Source organism: Trichoderma reesei (genome assembly GCF_000167675.1).
Source record: "Trichoderma reesei QM6a unplaced genomic scaffold TRIREscaffold_10, whole genome shotgun sequence".
In the NCBI taxonomy this organism is placed as follows: domain Eukaryota; kingdom Fungi; phylum Ascomycota; class Sordariomycetes; order Hypocreales; family Hypocreaceae; genus Trichoderma; species Trichoderma reesei.
In genome coordinates, this window is record NW_006711157.1 from 71,466 (window position 1) to 96,615 (window position 25,150).

The following is a 25,150-nucleotide window of genomic DNA, read 5'->3' on the forward strand; positions in this document are numbered from 1 at the left end:
GCTTTGTGTGGTCTCGATTATTCCATGTCCTGCCAACGTCATGTTGTAAGTGTACAGCAGCGCTGGAACACTCTTTGGGAAAAAGGGAAAAAAAAAAAAAAAGAAATGACGAAGCTTGGTCTGATAGCAGCACTTATCGCCTAAAGTAAAAACAATTGAGTAGTCGTGACGATTCCATCTGAAGCATAAGCGCAGAACACGAACGCATTCGATACCGGTCACTTTCACGGCGCTGGAATCTCATCCATTCAATCATCTCATCATCATGGTGACCGCCTTGAATTCCTTCGTCTATGAAATGCCTGTTGGACGCATCCATCCGGGATGGACGCGCAGCATCTCATCCAGAAGATTATACTTTCCATACGTGCCGAATAGAATACGCATGCATGCGTGAATGAGAGAGTGAGAGAGTGAGAGAGAGTGTGTGTGTGTACGTGTGCGCGTTGCAGATTCAAAAGGCCCGGGCTTGTCATAAACTCTCTCTCTCTCTCTCTCTCTCCCTCCCTCTTTTTCTCTCTTCCTTTTCTGAGCGAACCAAAGGCCTGGATGACGTCGCAAATCCGATAGATCGCTTGCATGCCGGAATTGTGGACACTCCAAAGAACCCAACCCGTTTATTTTCAGTTTCCCTCCCTATTTGTTCCGTCCAATTGCTGATAAATACCTAAGGTACTGTATATCTGCGGTCAGGCCACATGCGGCTCCAACTTTTGCCTCACCTACTGTACCTAAGGTATATGTAATACTCGATACTTCCGGGTATCAGTTGGGAACCTCCAAAATCTTCATGCACGGCTCAATGACTCAAGGCTTCCCATCTGTAGCGTAGGCACCAAGCCAATCAGGCGCCGGCCGCACAAAGAGAGTTTGCACTACTACAGACTCCGGACCTCATACCGCGACCTCGATTTTGCCTTTTTTCTCTCCTTCTCATCTAGTATTCTATTAGTATGTATGGCCCGAGGTTTTTCGCCATCTTCCTCGTCTATCCGTTTCTTGCGTGGCTGGGTATAATCGCCTCACAAGGTACCTTATTACTAGGTACATACCCGAAAGAAAACGATGGTACCTATACGTGAGACGACCAAGGTACTACCTAGCTCTCTTGTTGGGCGCGTAAGATGTGCGTCCGAATGCCTTACTAGTACCTTGGGCCTTCCCCCAAAAGTCGTGATGCCTCCAACATGGGCCGGGGGATCCGCTTCGTCGCTCCCGTACCAGCGCAAGCGGCCGGGCTTTGGGCGGCAACAGGGGACCACTCTCGCGCAATCCCGAGTCACTTGCTCACGGTTGGGTTCGTCATACTACCTAGTACAATGAATGCATGTCCACAGCCGTCATACGGTATTACACGTGCTGCCTCACTTCACATTGGCAGCCATTCATGGTAGTGGTAGTAGTAGTACTATCATAGCAGAGAGAAGACCAAGATGTCCGACCCGAGAACCGGGGCATTTCTCCCCTTTTTCCAGATGCCGCCTCTATCGACTCCTCTATAAGTTTACAGCCAGGCCGAGGAATGCAAATCGCAAAAGTCGACGCCTCGTCATGCCGTCATCCAGCCGCAACATGGAGTTGAGGCCCTGGGTGAGGTGCCCCATGTTAGCGGGCGTTCGCTTCTAGCCTAGCAGCATGGAGCACCTGGAAACCTACCTAGCCCTGCGCCCAGCAGCACCTTGCTCGGCCAGCACCTCCAGAGGCTTCAGAAGCTACAGAGCCTACAGAGGCTACAGGCACTCGTGCTAAGCAGCAGCGCTCAGCGCCTCGGCGCCTTAGCGCCCACTAGGCCAACCAACCCAGCCCAGCCCAGCCCCAGAGGCCGGAGCAGCCACTGGCCGGCCACCTCATCCCTTCAGGTTCAGCAGCCCCCCCCAGCCCTTGGAGCGAAGTCGCCTGGACCTTGCCCTGCCCACTGGACTGCCGCAGATGTGCCTGGGCCGCACACGCTAAGGTTTGCGCAGGGCAGATGACCTGTACCTTACGTTGGCCCCCCCCTCCTTCCAAGTGGGCGAGTCAACGGGAACCGACGACGTCACACCTCCAGTCTCGTCGGGAAGGGCAGGCCCCCCCAGGTACCCTTGCTCCACATATCTGGTGTCGAGGTACCAGGTCGAAGCTACCTCAGCTATCGAACTGATAAAGGCATCCGTGAGCTCTGCATCCCACGACCATCTCTTCTTCAACAGGATTGCTGGTTGCTGGACTCCCATGCGGGCTGCTTCGAGAAAATATTGACAACAATGTTTGTTGTCTGCGTCGCGAACTTTATTCGTTTGGTATGTGGCATGCCGTGCACGACCAGTTCCTTTCTCTCTCGCTCTCTCTCTTTCTCGCTGCTAGGGACTGTTTGACCTAGCGCATCGGATAGTCGGTTGGCATGTCGTCTTCCTGTCTGTGTCGCTTCTGGCATCCTTCGCCTGGCTTGGTCCGGCTCGAGCTTATAGATACATACATCATCCAGACAGCAGAGCGAGCGCCGTCCGCCATCTCCGGCGGAACCCCCGGTCCAGCAGTCGACGCTTGCGCCGCCTCTTGTCATCCGGCGCGGTTGTGTCTCAAAGCTTCTCTCTCGCAGGCATGCCTGCCTCTTATACGAACGGGCATCATATTCCTTGACATGATGGCAGCAGGCCATCACATCTAAGTTAGCGAGCTCGCAAACCTCGTATCGACAGGTCCCCGGCAGTCCGCATCGTCGCAAAGGCTCCCCGGAGCAGGCAACGCATAACGTCTGACGGCTAGGGACAGGTAGCAGGCCTCTCCCCCGAGAGGCACGAGTAAGGCAAACACAGGTAAGGCATGGATAGTCGTGGGCCGTGGCCGTGGGCGGGCTGCAGGGCGCTGCCGAGTGTCACATGGATGCGCATTCTCTGCTGCCCGCCGGTAGCGCGCTGCGATCTGGGTGCGGTTTGCGCCTCAGACAAGGATTCCGACCTTCCCGGAGGGGAGAGAGACGAGGCCAAGCCCCCCCAAACGTGTGCGAGTCCAGATACTAGTTCTTGCTAGTGTTAGTGGTGGCAGTAGTCGTCGATTTCTGACCTGGAGAATGGCGTGGTGCCTTGGCCTGTTGCGGGTGCCGGAGGTACAGTAGTGACAGGTACACGCTACCTGGGGCGCATCAGGGATGGACATCCATTGCTTAGATAGGTACATGTAGGTAGCGCTCAGCCGCTCTTCAAGGTCAGGCAGGTCTGATAGGAATGCAGCCCGAATGTTCCTGTAATATGTACTGCTGTAATTGAAATATCAGACGGCTGTTGAGCCTCATGTTAGCTACCGTACCCATGGACTGCTAAGAGGAACTTCGTCCTATCGCATGGAAGGGAAGATATACTATGCCTTGAATGTAGTTGATGGCTCACTCGCCCCCGATATCTGCGACAAGACCCAGATATCACCAAATATATTGTTTCAATATTTATCAATAATGCCCCAAGCGACATCGCCGCTCTTCAAGGTCACCAGCTGGACTTCGCTTCGAAAATGTGAATCATGACGAGCGTGTTTGGCGCCCTGCCCTGCCCTGCCCTGTCATGCTATGCTATGCTACTATGCCCTGCCACGCGAATCCGAATCCGGCCTCCACCGAGGATCGCGATGTCTGTCTCTTGGACCCTTTCTCCGTGGAGGAGCATGCCAGCCTCCTCCATCATATACATACTTAGTCTGCAAATCCTCCCCTGGTGCTCCGTCCCTCTCGGCCAGACAAGAGCCTGGAATGACCGGGCAGAGTGTCAGGTAAAGAGGCACCGACGTCGTCAACCAGCCGCTAGCCCACCAGGCACGCATCGCTGTGTCACCGATCGCAGGGTCCGGGCGGCTTTCACCAACCCCCCCCTGTCGGTCTCGTTCGCTGCTCTGCTCAGCTTGTCCGCTAAAACATCAATACCTTCTCCCGTCTCCAATTCTGGTCCTGGCGATTGTCCAATCGCACGGCAGTAGAGAGAGGACGTCGGGAGGCTATTCTGGTTACTGGCCGCCGTTGTTGCTAGCGGAGTTGAGGTGCATTCTCCCAGCGCTTTGGGCTATACTGTGAGGTACCTTATCTACCTAGATGCAGAGCTGAGGACCGATCCAAGCGACAGGATCAGATTGGCCATCCGCCGTGTCTATCCGAGCAGCATCCAAGGCACAACTTGAATCTGCTTCTTGGCCGCAAGCAGCGAAAACGCCTCTCAGATCAAGAACCAGCGCACCAGAGCAGGAACAAGCACCAGACCTCAAGCGCTCTTCGCAGAACACGCACTGGACCGGGGGTTTGACGCCGTCGGCTAGCGGCAGAATCACTGCAGGCATCCTCCACTGTCTCCAGGTCAGGTACCCAGCCCTTGCCGGCCAGGTACCCAGTACTCGACCCGAGCGGACTTACCGCTAGGCCACCACGGCCACCACCACCACCAGCCGACCAGCTCGCTGCCACCTCCGGTCAGCAACCAGCCCAGCGGCCTCTACTCTAGCACAGCTCCAGGTCGGCTCAGGTACTCGCCCTGGGCTCGCCGGCCGGTACCTGGAACGCAGCGAGCAGAAGCAGCTTCGCGGCAGGCTGGTGAGGGGCGCCATTCCCCAGTTCTCACGCAGCCACCAACAGTGCCTCCATCCATTAGCGGGCAGCAGCTTTTCTGGCAGATTGGGTCATCGTTCCATTCTATGATCCTCTCCCATGCAGTTGTTGACGACAGCAGACAGACAGACAGAAGCCTCGACCCGAAGCCCAACCACGAACGCCGCCATCCGCCTCGAGCGTTTACGAGTAGCAGTCTGTCGTTTTTTCTTTCTTTCTTTTTTTTTTTCTTTTCTCACTCTTCTCTCTTTATTACCTGCTCCAGCTACCTACCTCCGAGAAAGTTACCCAGCACAAGCTTCAAAGTTTCGGGCGGCCGAGTTCACACACACACACCTACACACACACACACACACACACACCCCTTGTCCTTCCTGATTTTCGCCTCCTCCGCCCTTGCTGACCTCAAACACTTCCCCCACCACCTTTTTTTTCCCTTCCCCTCCCCCCCTCGGCCCTACTTCAGCCTTCTTGCCCGTTGCCTGGGCTCACCATCTCCAACATCAGCTCCCCAGCTCGGTTCCCCAGCGGACGCGGAACACGGACATCGAAGCATCACGGAATCTCTGTGCCGGCCTTCCTTCTGCTGCTCTGCTGCTCTGCTCTGCTCTGTTCTTCAGACACGAAAGAGGACTCTCAAGCTCTTCGAGCTGCCGGCCCCCCCATCATCGTGCGGGCTCCGGCGGTCTCTTCCACCATCGGAAAGACGTGCCTGACCTGACTGTGGCCGTACTTACGCAGCCTTGCTCGCTGGGTGGTGCCCGCAAGAGGTCGACAAGTGCCACCCTGTTTTACCCTGCTCTCTTGCGTAATCGGCCTGTGCTGCATCACCTCTCTCGCAAACCTCCTCCTCTTCCGACCTTGCACGACACTGCCGACGGACTGCGAACCGGCGAACCCGCCGACGCTCGCCATCACTCTTCTTGCATCGCCATCGCCGTCACCGTCACCGTCACCGTAGCCCATCGTTACTGCCTGGTCGCCTCGCTGCGCCCAACATGGCGGCTGCCTTTCGCCCCGTCAACACTCCCATGGCGGCAGATCTCTCCAGGCAGGACATGATGGCTCCCAGAAGTACGACTCCTCGCCCCAGCACCGCGCCGCAGCCCCAGCAGCTCCAGCCCGCCGGCTCGTCGGACGACGGAAAGACGCCGACGCGAGCCACCTTCAGCAGCATCAACATGGCCAGCAAGAGGCCTCTGCCGCCGAGCTCGTTCCCTCCAGCTCCGCCCGCTCCTGACCCTCCCGAGAGCGCACTGCACCATGACGGCTCCCATCACTCCAAGTCGCCCAACAGAAGCTCGCTCGACGTCGACATGGACGAGTCGGATGGAGAAGGCGGCGCAGGCGATGATGGCGCCGGCTCCGACGACGAGAGCGTAAACGCCGACGGCACAAGATCCAGCAAGAAAAAGAAGTCCCAGCGCTTCTTCTGCACCGACTATCCGCCATGTAACCTCAGCTTCACGCGAAGTGAGCATCTGGCTAGGCACATACGGTAAGCCGACGGATATCTATCTCGCCTCTCTTCTTTTCTTCTTCCTCTTCGTCAAGCCTCAAGTCTTGTGTGCTAACAAGATGCTAGGAAACACACCGGAGAGCGACCTTTCCAGTGCCACTGCTCGAGGCGGTTCTCGAGGCTGGACAACCTAAGGCAACATGCCCAGACGGTCCATGTCAACGAAGACATCCCCATCGATTCTCTAGCGGCTACCGGGTCCAGGTTCCAGCGTCAGATAAGGACTGACAGAGTCCGTCAAGCCGGCAATAGGGCGAGGGCGTCTACTGGCGGCAGCGCCGGCGGACCTGTCCGTGGACATTCGAAATCCCTCTCGACTTCGAGCATTTCCAGCATCGCCTCCGTGGCCTCGGCCTACAGCCCGCAGAATGATGCTCGTCGACGACCAGCCCCGCTCGTCATGGCGGCCGATCCCCGCTCCAGGATGTCCATCGAGTCGTACCGCAGTAGCACGGACAGCACCTTTTCCTACCGGCCCAAGAGCCCCGGTGAATACAGCACGCCAACCTCTGCCACCTTCTCGACGGCCCAGAGCAGCCCGCGATGGAGCGCAAGCGTGACGTCCCCGGTGGCTACACACTCGCGGTCCCATAGCATGTACGTCGCGGGCTCTAGGACGCCCGGTCGTCGGCTGAGCGTTCCGTCAGGCAGCAGCCCGTTCCAGTTTCCCCAGATACCCCCGGGTCAGCCCGCAGGCCGCTCGCCCGTTGGGCTGCCGTTCATGAACAGCTCCAACGCCGGGGCCTTTGTACCCCAAGGCGCGAATATTGTTGCGTCACCGACGTCTGGTGCGCCTTCTGCGTTCTCAGCCCGTCGAGAGTCGATTGCCAGCACCGGCGAGGAGGCGTGGCGGCGGCGAACCTGGCACCCTGACAGCCGTAACCAGCTGAACGCTGTCCTCAGCCAGTCCACGCGGATTAACCCCCCTCCCCCTATTGCGAACCCGGCCGGACCTCCAGCCAACCTTCGCCTTCCCGGTATTGAGTCCTTTGATCCTCTTCCGCGCTCTACCACGCCGCCGAGGCGCAAGCCGTCTCCCATGGCTGTCGACCCTGAACTTGGTCCTCGACCGCCGATGATGGAGGCCATACCAGGTGACGAGAGGCGAAACCTCAACATGTACGACGTCAGCCTGCAGCGCGGATTGGGCCGTCTTGATATAGGACCCAAGACCCCTCCCCGCGATAGCGCCGGCATGTGGGCATCCGAAGCCCACAAGGCGGTTCAAAACGTGGAACAGGCACGCCCGAACCCACCAGTTGTCCGATTTCAAGAGCAGCCCAGGCCGAGCCATATGGTCCCCTCTTCAGCCGCCCCCAGTCGATCCTTCCATCAGCATACCATGTCTGCTCCCACCCTGGCTAGGGAGCCAAGGGGTCACGGCTGGTATCCAGCTGCTCATGGAGGCGGCCATCAGGCATCTCAGGACCCGCGGCACCAGCTTGTTGAGCGAATGGTGCATCCCAACTTCACCGGCTTTGCTGGGTTCCCAGCACGAGAGCCTCAGGACCATCGACAGCAGCAGCAGCAGCAGCAGCAGCCACATCCCCAGTATCACCAGCAACAGCAGTTGCATCAGCAGCAGATGCAACAACAACAACAACAGCATCAGCAACAGCAACAGCCCCTTCAGCAAGATCGTCCGAGCAACCCCGACTCGCTCAAACGGCTCGAAGCGCTGGTAGCCGTTGCGACTAGTGAAGGCTCCACCACCACGGCTTACTAGACGGCCGACAGCTCTGCTCGTCTTTCCCCCTTCCTTTGCTCTTCCTGAACAGCGGCTCTTACAAGCGAGTTTGTGGAAACACACGAGACTGAACCTGGTTGATATATGCTTATACTCTTCGTCTTGATGAATCCGGCCAGAATGATGGAAAAAAACGGTTAGCGTTTCGAAATGGAACGGGGATGGGAGGTATTCTTGCGCAGCCGGTACTGGCTGAGTTTGACGCACGACATGACTGGAGTAAGTCAGGAGAGGTGGTGATGATTTGATACCCTTTTAGCTTTGACTGTGATGCGGCCGCGTTGCCCCCTTTTTCACGACTGATAGTCTGTCTAACTGCTTGTTGGTTTTTATCGTGTGCCTTTGGAACTGTTTCCAGGAGTTTGGGAGGGTCAGGGTCTTGTTTTTTTGTTTCTACTAGAGTCCAATGCAGGTTGGGTGTACATGATGATTGAGATGCATGACAGATTTACATATGGCATGGACATCTCGAGAGTCGGTAGAGTCTACCACAGTACCTAGGTTGTACATGATGGGAATGGCTGCCCAGTAGCATCCCAATATATCTCCTTTCTCTCAGACTTGACCCTTTATCATTTCCGTGATGCCCCTGGGAATCAACCAACATCTCACATACACCACGGTAGCAACGCACTATTGGTGGTCCCCAAGGTAGTAGGTCTTGACCATATACCTCATCTCACTGAGAATGATGATGACAGATGCAAGAAGGTATGAGAGGTTATAATGATATTATTATATTGAGGGTTTATTAGGTACTTCTGGAGCTATTAATGCACTTTATGTGAAGGGTTGTCATGTATAATTTATTTAAATCTGCTTTCATTTAGCAAGAAGCGAGGCATATTGGTTCTTGACAGTCACGTCAAACTCTTCAGGGCGACGGCCCAGCAGCTGCTCCAAGGTAGGCGACACAAGTGCCGTTTCGCCCTCGCGGATGGCCTCCCAGGCGGTCGCCCAGGTCCGAGCGAGGTCGGCGGAGCCAAAGTGCTGGAGGACCTGCGGCTGGTTAACGTACTCGTCGACGGAGACCTGGCGAATGGTGAGGTCCCTGCCGGCGATTTCAGAGAGCAGCTTGGCGGTCTCGGCGAGGGACCACTCGCGAGGCCCGGTGAGGAGGACAATCTTGTTCGTCCAGGGGAAGGCGGCCGGGTCCTTGAAGTACTGGGCGATGAGGGTGGCGGTGGCCTCGCCGAGCTCGTCGCGCTTGGCCCAGCTGATGCCCGGGCCGGAGCCGTCGTGGGGGATGCGGATCTCGGTGCTGCTGGGGTCCTTGAGGTCGATGAAGGCGGTGTAGATGGGGGTGGACTCGCTGTAGAGGCCCTCCCTGACCGAGGTCCACGTGAAGCTCGGGTCCTGGGCGGCGATCTTGCGCAGGTGGGCCTCGGTGTCGAGGTGGGTGCCCATGACCTCTGCCTTTGTGGTGTCGTTTTCGGGCAGGGCGAAGGCGAGGGAGGAGTAGAAGACGTGCTTGACGCCGGCGCGGTGGGCGGCGTCGAGGGCGGCGAGCTGCAGGGGCGTGCGGTAGCCGCGGTTGTGGCTCGGGTAGGAGATGAGGAAGAGCGTCTTGACGCCCTTGAAGGCGGCCTCGAGGGCGGCGGGGGGGTCCTCAAAGGTGGCCTGGCGGAGGTGGACGCCCTGGTCCTGGAAGACTTTTGGGGTCTTGTCGGGGAAGCGGCTGATGAGGACGATTTCGGAGGCCGGGATGGCTTTGGAGTTGAGGAGGTGGGTGTAAGTGCTGGTGCCGAGGCCTCCTGAGGCGGGGAAGATGGCGACGGACATGATGGCGGTAGGTTTTTTGGTGATGAGATTTAGTTTGACGACGCTTTCAAACTGATATGGAAGGGGGATGGGTATCAATGAAGCACAGGGAACAAAGCTGGTGATGCTGCTGCTGCTGCTGCTGCAGAGTCTCTGCTCTCACTGCACCAATTTATATCCTGATATCGATACGGACTTGGCTCGGAAAGAGAGGCTCTCCATATTAATAATTAATAATATGTGTTCCAGGATCATGACGTAGGCGTTCGTCCTGGCATGGGCAATGGCACCATTTCGACGAGAATTCTCGAGGGTTCCACGATGCCGTGCGAAGGATTCGCCAGTCTAATGCAAAGAAATGAAGCTTTTTGGAGATTCTAACCCGTAATCACATGGGCGAAACGCTGCTTGCTAGTACATAGAACTACCGGGAAAGGTAACATGAGGCTAGAGGTATGTACGGAGTATTATGTAAAGGCCAGAACAGCACGGACAGAACCAGACCCCTGTTTTATTTTTAGAGCTGGGACTTTGCTTGTGAAACAGCACAGACCACAGGACCAGACAATAAACCGTTGAGTCCCTCAAGGTTCTCGGAGCTTCACGGCCTCGAGTCTGGAAACACGCGTATTATGTGGCCGGACAGTGAACACAGCCTCAGCCGAGGATTACGCGCCAACGGGTGTTTCAACCACTGGACACTGGACCCTGGTTTAGCTTGAGTACTACCTACATACCTTACTGTACCTATGCTGCAACCTCTCTTGAAGCCAGCTTGCTTTGCTTCCATGTGATTTGGATGCGCCGGTGAAAGTGAACTGCCGCAGAACCACCGGCAGCTTGTTCCGAGAGCCACGACTCCAATTCCCAACTGAGGGCATCAACAGGCCCATTCTTTGGTTGGCCAATGCCCAGCGGGCCAGACTGCTGCCACGGTCAAGCGAGATGCGCGATATGGATGGCGTCGACGAGGTGATGGCCAGAGGTAAGGGGGAGAGCTCTTCTAGTGGCGCTTGTCGAGACTTGCGCGCTGTAGGAGGGAGGCTGATGCGAATGCTTGCGTTTTTATGACAGATGCCTGGACGTCAATTCCTTCCCACCTGCTCCGCGCCGAGCTCCAGAGGCGGCAGGACGAGGGCGAACGGCCTCAGTGCGGCGGGCACAACTCGGGATGGTACGACACCGCGGCGCACATCTTTGCGCTGCTCCTGATTCTCGTTCTGAGCACCCTCGGTACGTCGATATCTTCCTCACAAAAAAACAGGTGAGATGCTGGGTGGGTGGTGGTGACGGGTGTAGCTGACCAGAGGATCCCGCGCATAGCATGCGGCTTCCCCCTGCTCTCCCGACGAGCGACGACAGGGCATCGCCAAAAGAACATTGTCTTCTACTGCCAGCACATTGGCACCGGCGTCCTCCTGGCCACGGCCTTTGTGCACCTGCTGCCGACCGCCTTCTCGTCGCTGACCGACCCGTGTCTGCCGTACTTCTTCAGCAAGGGATACACGCCCTTCCCAGGCCTCATCGCCATGATCTCCGCCATCGTCGTCGTGGGCGTCGAGTCCTACCTGACCGCTCGGGGCGCGGGCCACTCGCACTCGCACGCGCACGACTTCTGGGATGAGGATGAGCAGGACGACGTCGACCACGATGCGCGGGAGCTGCCGACGGTCGCCAACGGCATGGCGGGCAGGCGTGGGCATGTGACGGGGCGACGGCCGGCCGACATCTCGCTCGACAACCTGGAGGCGTCAGAGGGGCTCATGGCCGGCGTCTCGCCCTTGCCTGGGTCGAGCCCGGCGATGCCGCGGCGACGGTCTGCGGACGATGATGACGACGACGACGACCATGATGATGACCGAGACTCGGATCTCGACTTGGACCTGGCGGAGCTCGATCCCGTCTCTGCCGGCGGAAGCGCTCAGAACGGCGCATACTCTTCGCTTTCCCGTGTTAAGACCAACGCTAGAGGAGGCAGGGGGGGAAGAGGAGGAGGCGGCGGCGAGGCTCCCGACGGCAATCAAGTGCAGTCCCCGGAGGAGCAGAAGCGGCGGATGCTGCAGTGTCTGCTGCTGGAGGCGGGCATCCTGTTCCACAGCGTCTTCATAGGAATGGCCATCTCTGTGGCGACGGGCCCGGCCTTTGTCGTCTTCCTCGTCGCCATCAGCTTCCACCAGTCGTTTGAGGGCATGGCGCTGGGCAGCCGCATCGCCGCGATCCAGTTCCCCAGGGGCTCCGTCCGCCCCTGGCTCATGGTGCTGGCCTACGGCACCACCACGCCCATCGGCCAGGCCATTGGCCTCGTCCTGCAGCGCAAGTGGGATCCCAGCAGCGCCACGGGGCTCGTCGTCGTGGGCACCACCAACGCCATCTCGTCGGGCCTGCTGCTCTACGCGGGGCTGGTGCAGCTGCTGGCCGAGGACTTTCTGACGGAGAAGAGCTATCGCGTCTTGAAGGGCAAGAGGCGCGTCCAGGCCTACTTTTCCGTCGTGGCCGGCGCGGCGCTCATGGCGGCTGTGGGAGCGTTTGCCTAGCCTCATTGTTGGTTTCTCTATTTATTTATTTGTTTTGCGTGGCATTTTCTGGGCGTGGTTATTATATGTTGCCAAGTGAGGGGGGGTTAACCCGTATCTTTGCGTTGATATCTGCTTGGTTCTCTCCCTGCCCCCCCCTTTTCGTTGAATTCACTTGTCTTGTTGACTACCGTTTGGCGTTGGTAGGCTAGGGGGCAGACTCATAGAAAGTTCTTTGCGGCATCTAGCATGCATGTGTGCTCTTTAGACAGGAGGCTCTATCGGGATTTACAGCCACATGGAATATAACTTTTGCTGTCATTCATCAGTGCGCGTTGTTCACGTTTGGTTCTCTCTGAGATATCTGTAAGGCGGTTGGGTTGAACTGCGGCCCTTCCCATTCTTATTCGTCTTTGATCTCAGGTATCAGTTGATGCATGATTGAGGCAGAATGATACGATGGATTGTCGTCTACATTGACGGAGCTTCCGTGCCCCTTGAGATGTCGTTGCTAGAGGAGAAACTTGACCCTTGATGAACTCTATCATAAGATGGTACATAAATAAGTGATAGCTGTATGCCATCTCCCTCCGATTGGAGCTTTCACTACAGCTTTTTCGGCACTCTGTCAGTCCTCAGTCCTTGTGAGGAGCCACTTAGAATCTGGACAAGCCTTGAACAAGTGACTATGCCAGCATCAAGACATGATGACGCTGCACTCGGCCTCTGCCCGTTTGTTCCCATCGGATACACTGCTTCACCGTTATTCATATAGTTTAGAGCACAGAGAGCCAAGCCTCTCCGGTAAAGACAGGCAGACGAGATGAAGTACGGGAGAGACACCGTCGTGATCAAGAGCCTCGCCGTTTGGCGGATCTTGCTCTGAGTAGCTGTCACACTCGCCCAAGAAACATGAGCGATAGATAGGTGTATATAGTAACTCTTCTTTCCTCCCAAAGGGAGTTTTCCTTCCATGATCCCTCATAGTGTTCTTGGTGATTACTCCAGAGCATACTCCATCTTGTTTCGAGAGAAATAACAGCGATATCCCTGCTTCATCGACGCAGCGAAATGGGCTCGTGCTTCTCCGGACCTGTCCCGCCCTCCCGGCGACGCCACCACTCCCGATCGTATGTATCCCTTTATTTCCAGTCAGTCAAATGGACTAAGCACAGATCTCTTTTTTGTCTTGCCTTTTTCTTTTCTTCTTTGAATTACCGGTGGTGGAGGCAAGCAAATGAGAAATACCAATCATTAAGCTGTTGAGCAGTCCCAAAGAGCCCCGACGCGCACCTGTCGCATACGAGTACTACTACAGCGTGCAGCACAACGAACAGGTTCTCATCCGACGCCGAGCTGGCCAGTCTCATGGCCACGATCGAGGTAGTTTCTCACGGGCTGTGGATGGGCCTTCAACACGGAGTGGGAGACATGGCGGGGGTGAGCGGTATGGCCTTGTGCTGAGGGAGGAGAGCACAAGGAAGAAGCCGAATGGGAAGAGAAGCAAAGGCAAAGGGAAGAGCAAGAGCAGGTCCAGTCGTGATAAGAAGCAGCAAAAGAGCCATCGGAGTCAGCACAGCAGGAGACACTCAAGTCACGGTAAGAAAACATTCCTCCTCAGTCACCACGGGAAGAAGACGGAATTGGATGACGGCTGATGATGTTTCGTGTGTCAAAGACTCTGACGGCGGAGACGAGGGCGTCGACGAAGACGCCCAGAACCAGATTGGGTTTTGGCTGGACGAGACGCGCGATGGAGATGACCAAGGCGGTGTCGGGGGTCATGACGATGTTTCGTCTCTCCATGAAGATGACGAGGAGCAGGATGCTCAACGTTCGCCAGAGTTGGTGAGGCGATGAATGCTTGGACCGTGTGGTCTGGGGGCATACAAGCGATGGAGAAGATTGGCTTTTCAGGCAGGTCTCTACAATGAGTGAGCATGTGGCTTTGAGGAGAGCTATGTAGCTGACCAGGACAACGAATTCAGGGGTATCATTTGGGTCGTTGCAACAATCTTCAACACGCCCCCCCTTTATTCAGTGAGAATGGCCATTTTCAACAACTGGCGCATTCAACTATTGTCAAGACCAAATTAGCGACAGTTGACAGCATAATGAAAGTGAATTAGCCATGAATACAAGGTCTCATGACCGCAGACACAGATTCAAGCAAAGCTTGACCACTCATTCACCTCACCAGGTGCAACAATACCAGCCTTCAGCGCCGCCATTGTCTGCGGTGGCTCAAGTGCACCCTGAATCAGAACGAAGAAAAGATACCTACACTCAATACATGGAATGGAATAGCAACAAGACGCGGAACAGACGGAGCACAAATAGACACAAGCTTAGGCAGTTTCTCCAGCCTCCCCAGACAAGACTGACAGCTGCCAGCCAGCAGTTCAAGTGGTACAAGTGGCCAGTTGTTTGTCCTGGCCCAGCAGCTTGCCCACCTTTTGCCGAGCCGTCCCAGTCAATCACTCACTCACTCAATCACTCAATCAACTTTTCTTCATCTTCCTCTCAAGTCTGAAATTAAATGAAAACGAGAGGAAAACCAAAAACGAAGAAGAAAGCAAGTTCATCCCCCCCCGTCGAATCTCGCACTTCCCCCCCTTTTTTTTCCCCTCAAGTTAAGAAACTTGCATCCTCAACACCATCACCACCATCACCATCCAAGATAAAACGCCCTTGAGTTTTATATAAAAACAACCTGACGCTTATCGTGATGGGCTGCTGCTTTTCCAGCCAGGCTTCCAACGCCGCGTCTCGGCGCGAGCATGACCAGCATGAACGAGCGGCCACGCCTCCTCCGCAGTACGTCTTCGTCCCTCGATGCTGCCACACTCACCTGAGATTTCCTGCGCTGTTCCTCTAGATGCTGACCATCTCCCGGCGTGCTCACAGAATCCCGCCCGAGCAATACGACCCGCAACACATTGGCGTGCTGCCCGACCCCGTCGTCACCACGCCGCCGCCTCTGGCCGCCCCCGTCGCAGTCTCAGGGGCCACCGAGCAGAACATGCCCGCCATCGTCGAGGCCATGACGCCCAACGAGGAGGCCGATCGCGCGAGCTCGTCCGCGTCCGCGTCGTCGTTGTCGGAGGCAGCGGCTTCGCAGCATGTCATTCTCGAGCCGACGGTGTACGTCCCTCCTTCTTCGCGACAGCAGAACGGTGTGTCGCCGGCCGAGAATGCGCCTGTTGTGGAGGAGGAGGAGGAGCAGGAGGAGGAACAACAAGAACAAGAAGAGGGAGAGGCTGCTGCGTCTCCCGAGGAGCGGGCCAAGGCTTCGTCGAGCTCGACTTCGTCCAGCTCCAGCTCGAGTTCCAAGTCCAGCCAGGAGTAAAAAAAGAACGGATGATTCTCGACTTGGGGCTTTTGAAGGTCTGGCGGGCAATGGATTTTTTTATTTCCAGCCTGGGAGGGTGACTGGTATCCTGGGGAGTTGGAGGTTGTTTACGAGCAGACACAGAGCAGGGGCAGAGGATTTTGTCTCGGCAGTCGAGCCCCGTTGACAATTTTTTTTTTCTTTTTTTCTTTTCGAGATGGAGGGTGACACGAGGCGTTGGGGACGAGAGTTGGTCTCGTATGTCAGACCCTCTGGCTGGGGATTTTCCTTCCCCTTCCCAAGGTACTGATTTGTACCTCGTAAAGCTGAAATATATGATGCATTTCGCCACATTGATGCCTTTTGATGTTGCTCATGGTGGCCATCTTCTTTGGATGGCACGGCTCAGTTTGGAGGAGCTCGTATGAATGAATACCTAGGTAAGGTAGCGTCAGAAGTTACAGCTTCGAGATCTGATATTACCTACCTGCTTTGACATCAACAAGCATTAGAACAAGAAGAAAGACAACATACCTAAGCCATCACAGAGCGTATTAGATACAAAAGGGTGTACTATCGCCAAGTTCGAGTTGGCTGTTGTCGTCCATCAGGCCACTAATGCTGGATTCTCTCTCGAAAAACTTGCTCAAACGCCCGCAGCCGCATTGGCCCATGGCCAAGAGAAATGTCTCCGTCTGTGATTGAATTCCTCCCAGTAGCCCTTGATTCGAGTCAATGTAGGCACCCGCTGCTTTAATTCCATAGATGTAGAATAGATCCATAGCACGGATGGAGGACATTACAGCGAGTCTCCAGAGCAAACCTGAAGAGACCCCCAAAGGGTTGCTGCTGGCAGCCCAGGGCCCTCGCCAGCGCTTTTGGTACCTCCATGCCCTGAAAAGTCGTCCATCAGGTGGCAAGCAGCAGTAATCAAAATGATTTGATGCTGTGCTTCCTCGAGAGGCGGTCAATGCGCTGGCCCTATAAATACCACGCCCCTTGTGCCAGCTGCAGCACCTCCTAGTAGTACCTCTTTGCAACAGCACCTGCTCTGCCTTTTGTTTGACAATTTGCAGATTGGACGCCGTCACTGCTGTTCTTCGTTCGTCTCTCCATCAAAACAGAGAAGTTCTTCTCTCTCTTTTCTCGAACTTGTGTTCTCTTCCTCTCGATCCCCAAACGATACGCAGCTCGCCTCCTCCAGCAACAGCCGTGATGGATATGGACAAGGGCATGGGCATGGGCTCGGGCATGACCACCACCATGGCCATGGACATGGCATCGGCCACCACGGCTGCTGCTGCTGCCGCTGCCACTGGAGGCGGCATGGACCACGACATGAGCGCCATGATGGGAAAGGGAGGACTCTGCAAGATCTCGGTATTGAAACCCCCCCCCCCCCCCCCCTGAACATCCAACCAACCACCACAGATACCAGTTCCCAAGGGCCAGCTAACCAAAACCCCCCCTCACAGATGCTCTGGAACTGGAACGTCATGAACACCTGCTTCATCTCCAAGCACTGGCAAATCACCTCCAAGGGCATGTTCGCCGGTTCCTGCATCGGCGTCATCCTGCTCGTCATCGCCCTCGAGTTCCTCCGTCGCCTGTCCAAGGAATACGACCGCTTCCTGATCAAGCAGCACGTGGCAAGGTTTCGAGACGCCTCCTCGACTCCCGTCGCCGTCGCGGCCAAGCCGGCCAAGTCTGCTGCCGACGCCGCCGGCGGCGAGTCCGTCACCAGCCTGGAGGCAGCTCCTCGTGCCGTGCCGGCCTTTCGTCCCAGCGTGCTCCAGCAGGCCCTCCGCGCGCTGCTGCACGTGGCCCAGTTCTCGGTCGCCTACATTGTCATGCTGCTGGCCATGTACTACAACGGCTACTTCATCATCTGCATCTTCATCGGCGCCTACATTGGCTCCTTTGTCTTCCACTGGGAGCCGCTCACCGCTGGGTAAGAAGGGGGAAAAAGCCACGCGGGAGACGTGGGAAACGTCACACCACCCCGAGCCTCGTTTGTATGCTGACCTGTTGCGTAGCTCGGACGACAAGACGAGTGCCGCGAGCTGTGCTACCGTCTGCTGCGGTTAGGCGCAGGCTGCTGCATTCCCTCGCATCGACTTGGCGAAAGAAGGTAGCGAATCTGGGCTAGGGGACTGAAGATACTTGAGTGGAATGGCAACCAAGGTGGGCATGGATCAGGGGACCCTATGTCATCAGACTAGAAACCCTTCCAGTGGTGCGATATGAGTGTGGAATCGTCCGGCTAGGGCACAATATATCAAGTGTATTTGGCATTACTGTACCATCCCTTTACAAAATGCTGAAATTCCATGTTGGCATAAGCTTGCCTCATCCTCAACCGTATGTCTGCTGTTGAGACAGATCACTCGCCATGCTAGGAGCTAGGGCATTGCATAGACGAATCTCATCCCACCCATGATGGTCTACACATATGGTATATCTTGTAGTACCAACGAGTTAAAGCACGTCTAGGTACCGGGTAATCATCCATCTCTAGTAGACTTCACCCAGCATCGACACTGTGCGGATCGCCTCAGCCTTATTACTACCCCAGCGAGACCCGTCAGCGGGACTGACTAATCAGAGCGGACAATTTAGCACTACAGGTACTACCTGCAGTAAGGTAGTTATAGTAGTACTACTAGCTGGCCTGCCCCTGCAGCAGATTGGCACCACCGCCTAGCACCAGCCCGTGTCATCCAGCGTGCTGATGCATTAGTAAACATGCAACTTCACTCAACCACCACCATCTGTGTATCAATATCGAATATTCATTACAGTACTTCCCTGCTTCACTATATACCTTATTAACAACGTAACGCGCAGCAGCAAGTCGTGCCTCACCTGAGCCGGCGGGCGGCCAGTCGCACGAGCATCCCGTGAGAACCTACAGTCCAGCAACGGGGGGCCGCGTCCCGAGTTCCTCGTCTCTCCCAAGGGGGTCAACAACATAAAAGAGGCCATGCCCTCCCTCCGGCATATCCTGTCCTCCTCCAAGGTGCGGTCGCAGTCCGGCTGCTACACCTGCAGGCTGAGGCGTAAGAAGTGCGACGAGCGCCGTCCGGAGTGCTCGGGATGCGCCGCGCTGGAGATCACATGCCACTATGGCGACGTCAAGCCCGACTGGATGGACGGCGGGCCCAAGCAGAAGGAGATGGCCGAGCACGTCAAGGCGCAGGTCAAGAAGCAGGCCAGCCGGCGGCGGGACCGCAAGTACCTCGAGCTGCTGGAGACGGGCACGAGCAAGGTCAGCCTGAGCGACGACGGTCCCGGGGCGGACGTGGATCGGGACCGCGACCACAACCGGGATGGGGACGGAGGCCGGCATCGGGATCGTGATCGAGATCGTGATCGTGATCGCGAGCGAGGGCACGCCTACGACGCGACGTCGGCGCCGTCCACCAAAGAATCGCCCAACAGCCACGTCTCGGGTAGCACCGCCGGCACGTCGCCCCCCGAGGTTCCTTGGCACAGCCAGGCGTTTGGCGGCGGCGGCGGCGTCGACGAGCAGGCCGAGATGGACCGTTCCGCCGACATCCACTACACCTGCATGTACCTGGACTACGTCTTCCCGCACCTGTTCCCCCATTACCGCCCGCACATCCTCGTCGGCGGCCGCGGCTGGGTCATGGACGCGCTCCAGTCCAACAATAAGTCGCTCTACCACATCACCGTCTCCCTGGCCTCTTACTACTTTGCCTTGATTCTCAACAACGGCGAGCCCGAGCACAATGAGTGCATGGCCAAGATGGTCCAGAATCTGCAGACGCAGATGGAGCTGGGCCTGCGCGAGCTGCAGCGCGAGGTCAGCTCGCTGCACAGCCGCAAGATGAACCCGCGCGACGGCCTCGTCGTCATGGAGAGCATCATCCAGCTGCTCATCTTCGAGGTCGCTATGGGCAACCGCGAGAACTGGAAGCTGCATCTCGACGCCGCCATCGCCCTGTTCCGGCAGATCCTGCCCGACCCCGAGGGCTGGGAGGAGATGCTCTACGGCCTCGTCAACAAGCGCTGGCCGCCGCCCGAGATGGGCATGAAGCGGCCCTGGAGCACGAGCCAGGCCGCCTGCAGGTTCTTCACGGCCAACCTGCTCTACACGGACGTGCTGTCGAGCGTCACGCTTGCGTGCCCTCCTCGGCTGTACAGCTACCAAAACACCATCATGCCCTCCTGCAACACAACCCAGTGGAGCCCCTGCACCATGGGCGAGGGACCTCTGCGAATGGAGGAGTTCCGCGGGCTGCACAACTGGGTCCTCCAGGTAATTGGCGACATTGCGTCTCTGCACGCATGGAAAAAGTCCCAGAGCCTGGCCGGCTCCTTGTCCATCAACGAGCTCCTGTCGCGGGGCACGATACTGATGGACGCCATCAAGGGGGGCATCATGGCCATCCAGAACACGGACCCACGGCCGGATACGGTTGCCACCGTCATCTCCGTGCCGGTCCTGAGCGAGCAGCCGTCGTATGCGATGCACAACACCATCTGGCTCTACGCGGCCCTGATCTACCTCAACACGGTCCTCACGGGCTGGCAGCCGTCGTGTCCGGAAATCAGCAGCGCCGTGTCCAAAACCACCCACCTGCTCCTGAACCTTCCTAGCGGCACCTGTCTGGGGGCGCTGGCCTGGCCGCTATGCGTCGCCGGCTGCTTGGCTCCTCCCGAAGATGAGGTGAAGTACAAAACCATCGTGGCCAGACTCGGCGGGCTGCAACCGTTTGGGTCGCTGAGGGAGGCCATGAACATTATGGAGCGGGTGTGGGCGCGGCGACCCCTAGACGAGAGCTGGGACGTGGCGCAGTGCATGAATATCCTGGGGCATGGAGTTGTGTTGTTATGATACCCTTTCCTGGTGTTGCCATTGTCCTTGTCTGGTTTACTCAACTAATTAATACCTAGGGTTTTCTCTGGTCCATTGTTTCTCTATTTTGCATGTGCCATGTCCTTTGTATATCTCAATGCCTGATTTGTATATTCTAATTCGTTTTCGATGACCATTACTTTGCTGATGTTCTGCACACACGTGCATGAGTGTTTTACGTTTGCCCCTGTTAGCGATTGTTCCAAGGGGCAAATGCCTCTTTCAAAAGACAAGTCTGAGTCTAATCCACATCCTGTGTGTTCTGTTTACCAAGCCCTCCCTTTCCAACCATTATACATGTATTTATGTGGGTGATCTTTCTTTCCATTCTTCTTCCTTCGATCACCTTTTACCTCTAATTATCGAGTCAAAAAGGCCGGCAAAGGAGGCAGCGGCGGCATCTCCTCCACCGGACGCCTCGTCCTCCTCTTCATCCTCTTCGCTGCCGCAGGTGGCGGGGGAAAGTACGGATGCCGGTCGCTAAGCAGACGATGGACAGCAGGGACAAGATGCTCATCGAAATCCCCGTCATCGCTGTCCTCATCGTCGTCGTCATCATCATACAGCGACCTCGCATCCCGCCGGTGCTGCGCCGTCGCCATGGCCAACGTCCCCAGGCTCCGGCCCTTTCGCAGGCCATCACCACCATCACGAGGCGGCACGGCAGACGCAGCAGTAGTAGTTTCCCCCCGTAAGCCATCGCGGCAGGCGTACCCTCATTCGCAGTCGATGGTCTTGCGGGGACGGTCCGCGCGGCGGCGCTTGAGGGTGTTCCAGAGGGAGATTGCAATGGTGGCGGATGCGAAGAAGAGGATTGTGCTGGCGATGCAGATGCCCCATGTTGCTTTGATTGTGTGGCAGGCTGCTTTGCTGGGGTCGATCATGGTGGTGATGCTGGAGGATGATGATGATGGGGTGGTGGTGGTGAAGAGGGAGGACATGAATGTTCCTGCGTTGCCGTGGTTGGGGAGCGTCTTGCAGGTGAGATTGTGCACGGGCTTGCCGATGATGCAGGACGCGATGATGAAGGCGATGAGGAATGTGGCATCTGCTGCGGTGGCGATGAGGAGAGGGAGGAGATGCTGGGAGAAGAGGATGGAGCTGGTGAGGGTGTATGCCGTTGCTATGCAGGCCTTGTTGAATCTTGGTCAGTCTCTCAAACAACTTGTACGCTTTTACAGACATATATTGAGCAAGAAAAGGGGACTTACAACGACCAGCGTGCCGACAATCGCAGATGCAACAGCTACTTTTTCTTCCACCATGTCCTTGACAAGACTGCCCGTGAGACCGATGACGGAAACAAGAGACACAATCTGGAGGAGCCTCAGGGCCATGAAGACGGCGCCCAGGATGCCGAATCCCGGCAGATGGCCCATTGTATCTCTGGAGGACGATGAAGATGAAGAATGAGGAGGAGGAGGAGGGAACGATATTCTGAGGGAGAGTCTGGGACGAGTGGCGTTTATTGTTTTGAGGGGGAGGCGGCTCGAGTAGGTGGGAATCGGAGAAGGGAGGCGTGAGGGTGGAATTTTGGCGGTGTTTGTGTTCGACACTTGGGTCGAACTGACTGAAGATGTATTGGGAAAGTAAAACAAGGAGAAGGAGACGGGAAAATAAAAATAAAAGAGAAGAGTCTGTTGGGCTTGTGGGAGGTGCACCTGTGAGGTTGTATATATGAAGTGCCAAAGAGAAGGATGTCGAAAGTTGGTGTAAGACGCGAGTCTGATGGATATATATCGTGAAATACCGACAGAGACAAGGAAAATGAACAGGAACAAACACAAGGAAATGATACTCAAGGAAACCACAAAGGAAATTGGGAAACAACGTATGCTTTGAGATGGAGAGAATAAGACACAAGTCGAGACAGAAACATGACCCCAAAGCAGCACTCTTATATATACTAACCTCTGTCACATAATACCTTAGTACCTAATACCTACTTCAGATCGATCACCCTTTTGATCCGCAAAAAAAAAAAAGCAAGATCGACATCGTGTTTCTCTTGCCGCGCACAAGCGACAACACCTCTGAAAATAGCCGCGCTCACCGTTTCACATGTCCCAGCTCACCGATCTTCTCCACGCCCAAGACAATGTCTTTCTGTCTTTCCTTCTATCTTTCTCTCCCCTCCTCTCTCTCTTCTGTTTTCCCTAATCGCGAAATAATCATCCTTGCCCCCTCCAGGCATCCCTTGGCTTGTCTCATTCTCCCGATCCGCCGCATCTGTTATTATTTTAAGCGCCGAGCCCGAGCATCGCGCCCCATCTTCCCGACGATTGGCCCCGAGAGACTCGCTCAAACCCTGTCCGGCATCACAGCAGCAGCGAAAAAAACATGGTGCTACATGGATGATGCTGAGTGAGGCTCAGCTGTGGACTTGTTCCTGACCTCGTTTCAGAGGGGCGGCTGCATGTCTGGCCGCATATATCTCGTGTTAAATCGGAGTATTATTTCCTTGAACCAAAAAGTCACTGCCGAGGGATGAGATCCGGTTGGCTGCTTCAGCTCGTTTTTGTATTGCCAATTCAATCAACATGACGCGCCGCAAACGCCTATCTAAAGATTCCCAACATGACAAGATGCCTGCTTCCTCGTCGCTTGCATTCAATGGTCTCAAATACTACTTTTGGTCATACAATTGCCCCCCCCTCCCTTCCTTCAGCCACCACGCTCATTATTTTTAGACCGTTCCCGACCCCCTGTCCTGTACGACATCAACCTCTCTCAAAAAACTGGTGGTCTCATCATCACCCAAGCAGATCGCCAGAGGCAGAACCTCCTTGTGGAGCCGCAGGGGCTGGCGCGGGAGCCCCCCAGATACCAGCGCTGCTCTTCTCCTTGGCCAATTGGCCCAAAGCCGGTCCGGCAGTGGGCGTGCTCGGCTTCTTGATGCCGGCGCTGGCCTTGCCCCAGAGAGCACCAAAGGCGTCTCCGCCGGCCGCGGCAGCTTTGCCGTTGGACTTGCTCGCAGGCTGCAGACTGGCGCTGGTGGTCTGGGACGAGACTGAGGACCCCGTCGGCTGGGCTTGGACGGTGCCAAAGTAGTTGGGGCCCGTAGGCTGGTAGCCGGCAGGCTTGGCGGACTGCATCGGCACGCTAAACGCAGAGCTGGCCGTAGGCGTCGGGTTGGCGCTGCTGGCTGGTGAGATGGAGGCGAGGTTGACCATCTGGTTGATGCCGGCCTGCTGCGGGGCCGACAGCGGCTTAGGGGCAGCAAACTGGGTGCTCGAGTAGTTGGGTGAGGTGGGCGACAGAGGCTGCGAAAAGGCTGATGTTGGCGACATGGGCGCGGCCGTTGTCGTCGTTGTCGCCGACGGTGCCGGGGCGGCCGATTGGAAGTCGTCAAACTCATCGTCATCGTCGTTGGTAGTGCTGGTAGGGGCAAGGGCTGCTAAGCCAGAGCTGCTCGACGACGGCGCGGGAGCAGTCGAGGCAGGTTCGTCAAATGAGAATAGGTCTACCTCGGGCTCCTTTGGCTTGGGAGGCGGTGCTGTCGCCTTCTTCGGGGTAGAAGTCCTTACAGGGCGAGAGCTGGCGGCCGGCCGGTCGCCCTCGTCGAATTCGTCGTACTCTTCGAATCTCTCGGAGCGGTTCTGGGTGTCGCGGAAGTCGTTTGCCTGGCCACCGAAGCCGCCGCCATCGCCATACACGCCGCCGGAGTAGCCGCCGTATTCAGCGGAACCACCACCACCACTGCCGCCGTAGCCGGACTCGTTGCCAAAGCCGCCGAAGCGACTGCCGCTGGAGAAGCCGCCGCCAAAGGTCATGCCGCCCTCAACGCCCGTGTACTTGTTCTTGGTGACTCGTGCCTTTTTGCGTTCTGCGCGGATCCTCTCGACGTCGCCCAGGAGCTCCGCCAGTTCCTTGGCACGATTACGAACGTTGATGCCCTGATCCTTTCCGTTCTGGTCGATGAAGTGAAACTGGCGCAGCATCTTGAGCAGCGTAATGTGGCCGCGCGCATCGTCAATAACGCGCTCCGAACCGTGCTTGATGAGGAACTCGAGCAGCTGCAGGGCCTTGTAGATTTGGCGCCACTCCTCGGCGGACTTTTCGGTGAATCGGCGGTAGATCATGGGCATGATCTCATTGAGTTGCTGGCTGCACGAGCATTAGAGAGGACACAGGACCCTGCGAGTCCGAGGGCAGACGCGTGCGTACTAGTTGAAGGTGCCGTTGGCAATCTCCTGCATCAGGGTGGATGACGCTCCCCAGGGCTCGTTGTTTGTCGCCTCTCGGACCTGATGCGCTCGAGGTCAGCAGGAGTTCTCTCGCTAATTAGAATTGCAATTGTCATCGCGAGCAAAGAGAGCGTACCTTTGCTTCCATCTCGGTGTAGTTCATGACGGCTAAGGCACATCGAACCGCGTCAGTATCAGCCTCTCCCATGAGCAGCGCCAGGGACCAGCGGAGGACGCCTCGTACCATTCTGCGCCTTCCGGAACCCGGCCTTGAGGTCGTACAAGGTCAGGTTCGAGACGGTGTTCTTTAAGTCGTTGAAATCCATCTTGAAGAGCGCGTAGGAGTAGCAGACCGAAGCAGAGGATGTCGAAAGGAGAGCAGTTGGGAAGTCTTTCAAGATGCCAGAGCGGGTGACGAGACTCTGGCTGTCTGGCACTTTCCACTTTCCACGTTGTCGCCGAACCTGGACACTTGGACACTAATTTGGAGCTAGGCCGCAAAGGGCGCCACAGTCACGTGGTGCGCGTTGCCTGATTGGGGAGAAGAGAGAATGGCTGGACGGCGGACTGTGCATATTCTTCAGATTTGTACCGTGCGGTGCCAACAACAACGGCAATACGGGAGAAGGATTTCCTCTCCGCCTAC

General features: G+C 56.6%; 8 protein-coding genes across 8 annotated transcripts; 5 read left to right on the forward strand and 3 right to left on the reverse strand.

The window, feature by feature from the left end:
* Nucleotides 1-5,562: 5,562 nt before the first annotated feature.
* On the forward strand, nucleotides 5,563-8,077 carry TRIREDRAFT_22375 (uncharacterized protein; the record flags this gene model as incomplete). Its single annotated transcript, XM_006965505.1, has 2 exons — nucleotides 5,563-6,037; nucleotides 6,143-8,077. The coding sequence occupies 2 exons, from the start codon at nucleotides 5,563-5,565 to the stop codon at nucleotides 7,807-7,809; spliced, it is 2,142 nt and encodes a 713-aa protein (XP_006965567.1). The 3' UTR covers nucleotides 7,810-8,077.
* A 575-nt stretch (nucleotides 8,078-8,652) lies between these two features.
* On the reverse strand, nucleotides 8,653-9,612 carry TRIREDRAFT_107639 (uncharacterized protein; the record flags this gene model as incomplete). Its single annotated transcript, XM_006965697.1, has 1 exon — nucleotides 8,653-9,612. One exon carries the CDS (start codon nucleotides 9,610-9,612, stop codon nucleotides 8,653-8,655), a length of 960 nt encoding a protein of 319 aa, XP_006965759.1.
* A 1,046-nt stretch (nucleotides 9,613-10,658) lies between these two features.
* TRIREDRAFT_62340 (uncharacterized protein) lies at nucleotides 10,659-12,125 on the forward strand (the record flags this gene model as incomplete). The annotated part of the gene is made up of 3 exons (XM_006965540.1): nucleotides 10,659-10,824; nucleotides 10,915-11,541; nucleotides 11,581-12,125. The coding sequence occupies 3 exons, from the start codon at nucleotides 10,659-10,661 to the stop codon at nucleotides 12,123-12,125; spliced, it is 1,338 nt and encodes a 445-aa protein (XP_006965602.1).
* Nucleotides 12,126-14,832: 2,707 nt separating this feature from the next.
* TRIREDRAFT_107641 (uncharacterized protein) lies at nucleotides 14,833-15,453 on the forward strand (the record flags this gene model as incomplete). The annotated part of the gene is made up of 2 exons (XM_006965541.1): nucleotides 14,833-14,921; nucleotides 15,012-15,453. 2 exons carry the CDS (start codon nucleotides 14,833-14,835, stop codon nucleotides 15,451-15,453), a joined length of 531 nt encoding a protein of 176 aa, XP_006965603.1.
* A 1,454-nt stretch (nucleotides 15,454-16,907) lies between these two features.
* On the forward strand, nucleotides 16,908-17,390 carry TRIREDRAFT_62716 (uncharacterized protein; the record flags this gene model as incomplete). The annotated part of the gene is made up of 2 exons (XM_006965542.1): nucleotides 16,908-17,081; nucleotides 17,187-17,390. Coding segments are annotated over 2 exons (378 nt in total), but the record flags the coding sequence as incomplete, so codon positions are not given.
* A 1,028-nt stretch (nucleotides 17,391-18,418) lies between these two features.
* On the forward strand, nucleotides 18,419-20,296 carry TRIREDRAFT_62199 (uncharacterized protein; the record flags this gene model as incomplete). The annotated part of the gene is made up of 2 exons (XM_006965543.1): nucleotides 18,419-18,722; nucleotides 18,777-20,296. 2 exons carry the CDS (start codon nucleotides 18,419-18,421, stop codon nucleotides 20,294-20,296), a joined length of 1,824 nt encoding a protein of 607 aa, XP_006965605.1.
* A 737-nt stretch (nucleotides 20,297-21,033) lies between these two features.
* Nucleotides 21,034-21,696, reverse strand: TRIREDRAFT_107644 (uncharacterized protein; the record flags this gene model as incomplete). The annotated part of the gene is made up of 2 exons (XM_006965698.1): nucleotides 21,034-21,450; nucleotides 21,529-21,696. 2 exons carry the CDS (start codon nucleotides 21,694-21,696, stop codon nucleotides 21,034-21,036), a joined length of 585 nt encoding a protein of 194 aa, XP_006965760.1.
* Nucleotides 21,697-22,866: 1,170 nt separating this feature from the next.
* Nucleotides 22,867-24,908, reverse strand: TRIREDRAFT_121975 (uncharacterized protein). The gene is made up of 4 exons (XM_006965699.1): nucleotides 24,749-24,908; nucleotides 24,641-24,672; nucleotides 24,485-24,564; nucleotides 22,867-24,424 (listed from the first exon to the last, which is right to left on the reverse strand). Exons 1-4 carry the CDS (start codon nucleotides 24,828-24,830, stop codon nucleotides 23,071-23,073), a joined length of 1,548 nt encoding a protein of 515 aa, XP_006965761.1. The 5' UTR covers nucleotides 24,831-24,908; the 3' UTR covers nucleotides 22,867-23,070.
* Nucleotides 24,909-25,150: the final 242 nt, after the last annotated feature.